Source organism: Triticum dicoccoides, chromosome 3B, assembly GCF_002162155.2.
Source record: "Triticum dicoccoides isolate Atlit2015 ecotype Zavitan chromosome 3B, WEW_v2.0, whole genome shotgun sequence".
NCBI lineage: Eukaryota > Viridiplantae > Streptophyta > Magnoliopsida > Poales > Poaceae > Triticum > Triticum dicoccoides.
In genome coordinates this window covers 819,684,086-819,690,270 of record NC_041385.1, presented here as the reverse complement: position 1 = coordinate 819,690,270, position 6,185 = coordinate 819,684,086, and the positions used below count along the sequence as shown (strand labels likewise).

The window sequence follows — 6,185 nt, the reverse complement described above, 5'->3', positions numbered from 1 at the left end:
AATGCTACTCTTTAATTTGTATGCATGCCGAAGTTTTATTTCCTCGATATCTTGCAATGCAACTGTATGCATACATTTCGGGCTGAAAATAATTAGGTTTGATATTATAGTTCCGAAGTTGTAGTGTGGAAATCATAATCATCGTTGGGACAACGCGTAATGCAGAAAAACTTACCCAGCAATTTTGAGAAATGGCATTGCAGAAATGGTCTATGAACACTGTACATTTGCAAACCTCTAGAATAAGAATCACTTTGTCTCCTCCACGGGATTACAAATAACGTCTATTGGATGGCTTTAGATGTGGACGTTGTATCTATGATGCAAATTTGATCGTTGTTTTACTATATGCACACACTAGTACAAATAACTAAAAAATGTATACCTTTAAACATCATATAATACTCTGAAACGAGCCAAATAAGGGAAATTCTACAAAACATATCATAAAACATGGCAAAAATTTCAAAGCGTGAGTGGACATTGTATCCGATGCATGGTAAAACAAGAAAAGATGAATCTATGGAAGATGTGAAACACGTGAAATTGATGCTTACATTCTGGAGTATTTAACAAAACACTACCACATTTAAGGTTTCGATCCTACGGAACTACCACTTTTATATGGTCAGCAAAAACTACCTGCTGAAAATATCTTTTTTTTCTAAAATCAACCACAAATAGTGGCCAGTTTAGACGGTTTAAACGCATTTACGGCCGGAGTGGCCTGCTTGTTATGGGAGCCGTGGTGGGAAAGTCAACTCCATTATGTTGGAGCGTTAAGTTGACCGTTATGACTCGTGGGGGCTCACATGTCAGCATGAACTTTCTTCTTCCTCCCCTCTTTCTCTCGAGATAATTACAACTACGGTACCTGTACTATCTGGCACATAACAACATGGTCCTGGCACTCGTCGATTGCTCGGATACGATCCTCAAATACGCAGAAACGCTCCAAAACGGTCTTTTGTTCGTATCTCGTACGAACCTGGCTACTCCGCTCGTACGCGCGAGGCCCAGACCGCGCGCAGACTGGTCGAGCCAAGCTGCTTAAACCAGAGAGGTGGCACACTGGTAGGCCAAAATTCCCCATTCCCTCCCCAACCTAAATCCCAAATTCCTCTCCTCTCCTCTCAGTGGGTGGCGAACTGGCGATAGCATGACGGAGAGCCCCATTTCCGGCGCGGGCAGAAACGTCGGCTCCCCCGTCAGCTGCGGCAAGGTTGGGTGTCGCACCCGCGGCGCCAGCGGTGCTATAGGTGGCTGGTGGTGTGGCGCCGCGGCAAGCCGTGCCTCTGGCCGGAGACCGGGTGTGTGCTCCTCGCTCCCACCTTGGTGATGGACCTACTGCAGACTCGCGCAGCCACGTGCTCTGGTGACGGCAGTTGGAGATTGGCTGCGCTGCTTGATGTCCTCGCGAAGAAGTGCCGCGTCAAGCCGACGCAGCTGGGCTTCGAGGAGGCATGCCCGCCGTCATTACGTGCTAACATCGCTTCTACACTTGGCTCTACGGCGTGGACTACACTGGGCTTGCCGAGGCCGACGGCTCAATCTGATTTACGTACTACAGTAGTGAATTAGGATATCACTATGTCAAGTGGAAGAGGAAAATTGCCAAACTGGCATGCTATATAATGAAATTTGTATGCTACCTTTTGCTGGGAAGTTGCATCCTATGTAAATATGGTCAGTTATGTAATCAAGTTGAACTGGGATGTCATGTAATGAAGTTTGGTAGCTTCCGGATGCAATTTGGTATCTTGTGAATGTTGTATAAAATTTGCTAGGAATTGCAGCAAGTTTGTCAGCTTGTTACTTTCCTGGAAGTCCACTAGTTGAGTACAATGCATACCGAACTTCATTTAAATCATGCATGTTTCTATGTTCTCATACAGAACAGATAAATAGCAGAAATCATATGCCAAAATAATCTGTTTTTATACACGCAACAGTTGAACACCACAGAACAAGGGCTAACATGTTTCGTGCATTTAACAAAAGCATTCAATTTTACATGGTTTGCCTGATCATTACATGATCATGAACATAACATGATTAGTCTCACCAAGATTTAACAGGTTGGTGGAAGAAAATAAAGAAGTTCTGCAACTTAACAAAAGAAAACACATAACACTTCATGTGTCAAATGGTTATATCCTCTACTTCCTAAATATATCAAACATGCTACTTTTTCTTGGTTTTTTAAAATCTGTCCTGGCCTGACTGAAGTAAGGTCTCTTTGGCCGATGTGGCTGCTCCAAAGTGCTCTGCTTTGCTTGACACTCATCATGCCTTTGCTCCTCACTTGCCAACCTGAGATTTCCTTCCATGGCTTGTTCCTTTCCTTCTTCAGCTTGTGCATATGCTCTATTCCATTCTTCTACTTATCTCTTTCTCTCTTCCCAACCTTGTGTCCTGGATGTATCTTGCTGCAGATTTTGCTTCTCCCATGCCTGCTGCCTTGAATTCTCACCTTGAGCAAGATAATCTTTAGAACCTCTAATTCTTTCCTGCTCATCCTCTTGCATCAACAAAAATTGCATTTCTTCTGCTCTTAGTGAATCTTTACCTTTCTTTCTCTTTTCATCTGCAATTCTTTTCTTTTTTGCAGCCTTCAACTTTTTTGCTTCCTCTGCTTGCATCTTTTTAGCTTGCAGTGCATTCCTTTTGGCCTCTGCAAGTGCCTTCTTCTCCTGCTGCTCAGCTAAACTCAGTTTGCATGTTCTGCTCCTGATTACAAAAACCATACAAATTAGTAAGCTTCTGGTTATGGAAAAAACAATTTAACATTAAGGAGGTTGTTGTCAGCTATATTACTTGTTCATGGCCTCATATTCTTCATTAGAGGAGGAAACTTCAGGTTCTGCTCTAACTTTCTTTTTTCTTAACTTCCTCTTGGGTTTTAGGCCTAATTTGGAATCTTTGCACCCAACTATGTTCTGTCCTGTAGTCCCACAATAGCTACAATGGATAACAGATCCACCTCTGCCAACTTTCCTCCCTGCCCTACACTCAGTCTCTTCTGGTTGTTGCCGTCTGTTCTTCGCCTTTCTGCCTTTCTTTTTCTTAATTTTGGTAGGAAGCACTTGTCCGCCATACATTTTTTCTCACTCACTCACATCTTTACACTGCAAGATTATGCGCTCGTAAGCCTTGTGAAATGTTTATTATTGTTAAGAAAAATGTGTAACAATGTGCAAAAATGTTCATGTGGTTTATAAAATGTTTATTGTTGTTAAGAAAATGTAAAATGTGTATTCAAAAAAATAGTACCATATATTCAAAAAAGTATTGAAAATATGTATATTAAAAAATGTACATAATGTATTTAAAAAAATTGAAAGTGTATCAAAAATATTTCATGTCTGCGCTAAAAAATGTACATTGGGTACTGAGAATAATTAGACTTGTGTAAAAAGAAAACCAGTTACCGGTAAAGAAACAAAATAAAAGCGAGAAAAACAAACAATATGAAGAGAATAAAAAAATGTATAACGAAGAAAGAAAAACCAGATAAAAAACAAAGTATAATGAAGAAAAAAAGAAAAAATGATGAAAAACAAAATAAAAAACAACCCAAAATAAATATAAAAAATAAAGAAAAATCATAGCAGCGCGAGCAACTACGCTAATGGGCCGGCCCAACTCAGCGACGCTAAATAAATCCTCCGAAGGTTCAAAATAGATCGAGATCCGAGAGTTTGGTGTGCTGATTTCAGGAATTGAGAGTTCAGGGTTTGATTTAGCTTTCGCATACAAGTTAAATGTTCGGAAATGTTAACGCCCACACGTGTGGGCGTTTACACATCGCCCACACGCCTCCATCACCACTCATTTTGCCACGTATGGATAGATGACATCAGCAGAATTTTTTTTGGTTTTCGGCTTAAAAATGTTGTATCTCCTAAATAAAAATGCGAACTAAAAATCCGTTTTCACCATTAAATCCGTCTCGACGAGATCTTCAAAACTAGACCCCATGTTGATATGTTTCGACGAATTTTTTTTGCCAGAAGTTGCCATAATGTTTACACTGCAGTTGCCATAGGGCTTAAACTAAAGTTGCCATGTGGCAATTTTAGTTTGTAGATCATGGCAATTTTAGTATTTTGATGATGGCAACTCCAGTACTTTGACCATGAAAATTATTTTTTGTATGAGCCATGGCAATTTTACGTGCATGCATCATGGCAATTTTAGTTTATGGTTCACGGCAAGTCTAGTTTCTTAATTCCCCGTTTTATAAATGTCAAAATTTACTTTTAAATGTAGAAGAAAATAGTTGAAACATATCATGGCAACTTCAGTGTAAACATCATGGCAATTCATATGCAATAGACATGACAACTTTTATTAAAAAAAAATTCATCAAAACATATCAACATGGGATCTAGTTTTGAAGATCTCATCGCGAGGGATTTAATGGTGAAAACAGATTTTCAATCGGATTTTTCGTTTAAGAGATAAAACATTTTATAAACTGAAAATCCAAAAAAATTCCTGCATGCATGCATGCGATGACGTGACAATCTGTTTACATTAGAGACGTGTGGTGCGTCTCCCTTTCTCCGCACGTGTGGCAGTTAGCGCGACCCTAAATGTTTATTTTGGACTATTTCCGTTTCCCAGCTAAGCAGTAATGCACACACGCGCGACTCCGACGTAGTCGGACCGCACGCGTAGCCAACATCGAACTTATCAGTCGCCGAAGCAGATTTTCCCGGTGCCTTCCCCTGCTTTTCTCCTCCCATGAGAACCATCTCGATCGGCCGTCACGCCAAAGTCACCTATGCCCCCACGAAAGCTTCACATCCATTTCCTGGAGAAGACTACTAACCTGCCGTCGTTGACTACGCGGAAGAAAAAGAAAAACCTCCCGTCCGATCCGCCACACGGCATGTATGTACGTCCACGATGACCACGGACGGCATCTCTCCTTCCTCCCTGCATGCCATGAAGCTCCCATGGACCGCGTCGCTCCCCGAGTATATATGCACACGCGCTCCCACAAGATCATCCAGCAGCAAAGCACAACTCTGTAGCAAAGCAGAGGATCTAGGAAGCACAAGCAGGATCGACCAAACACAAACAGCGTCTAGTTCACCGGTTAGTCAGCCCGACCGATCGACCGATCATCCGGCAAGAATGGTTGCGACAAAGTCGGGCGAGCTGAGGGCGCTATTCGCGTCGCTGGACCAGAACGGCGACGGCCGGGTCTCGGCGGCGGAGCTGCGGGGATGCATGCGGGCAACTCTGGGCGAGGACGTGCCGGCGGAGGAGGCTGAGGCGCTGGTGGCGTCGGCGGACGCGAACGGGGACGGCCTGCTGTGCGAGGCTGAGTTCCTCGAGCTGGCGCAGCAGGCGGCCTGGGCGGGCCACGCGGGGGAGGAGGACGATGAGCTGAGGATCCGGGCACTGAGGGAGGCGTTCGGGATGTATGAGATGGAGGGGCAGGGGTGCATCACGCCGGCCAGCCTCGGGCGGATGCTCGGCAGGCTCGGCGCTGAGCAGGGTGCCGTCGAGTGCCGCGCCATGATTTGCCGGTTCGACCTCGACGGTGATGGCGTGCTCAGCTTCGACGAGTTCAAGATCATGATGAGCTAGCTACCTAGCGCCAGGATCCAACCATATACTCCTAGTTTCGTCTTGCATATAACTAACTTCACTCATTTGTTCGTTCAATCATTCATTCATTCATTCGATTGTTATACTGTCCTAATACAAAGTTTTAATGGTGATGCACAAACAGTAATTGATCTATGTGAATACGTTTGGCCTCGACGGATTGTCCGTGCTCTTGGAATTGGATTGTGGGTTTCTTGAGGATTTCAGATGCCCCAATGAATAGAGAAGGTGAATGTGTAGGGGTTGACTTGTCATCCTCGGCTCCAAACTCTTTAGAGGCTTCTTTAGGGGATAAGTATATTTTATGTTCTTGAACTCTCACCAAAGTTTAGAAACGTCACTCGACTTTAAAACCACTAAAACTTAGCCCCTCAACTATTTAATCCGGATACCTTTGGTCCCATGTAACACTTAAGGTGGTTTTATTGTGGTGTGGACCATGTTTTCACTAAAATTCTCCATGTGGCCTGGTTTTGACCACCACATTAGATAAGTGGCTAAGCGCAACTTGCGCGTCTCTCTCTCTCTCTCTCTCTCTCTCTCTCTCTCTCTCACACACA

General features: G+C 43.5%; 1 protein-coding gene across 1 annotated transcript; it reads left to right on the top strand.

Annotated features, from left to right (window-relative positions):
• Window positions 1-5,035: 5,035 nt before the first annotated feature.
• Window positions 5,036-5,767, top strand: LOC119282473 (probable calcium-binding protein CML31). Its single transcript, XM_037562698.1, has one exon. It carries the CDS (start codon window positions 5,146-5,148, stop codon window positions 5,602-5,604), a length of 459 nt encoding a protein of 152 aa, XP_037418595.1. The 5' UTR covers window positions 5,036-5,145; the 3' UTR covers window positions 5,605-5,767.
• The last annotated feature ends 418 nt before the right edge of the window (window positions 5,768-6,185 follow it).

Coding starts and splice junctions, on each gene's coding strand:
- LOC119282473 (XM_037562698.1), top strand. CDS start 5,146: ATGGTTGCGACAAAGTCGGGCGAGCTGAGGGCGCTATTCGCGTCGCTG.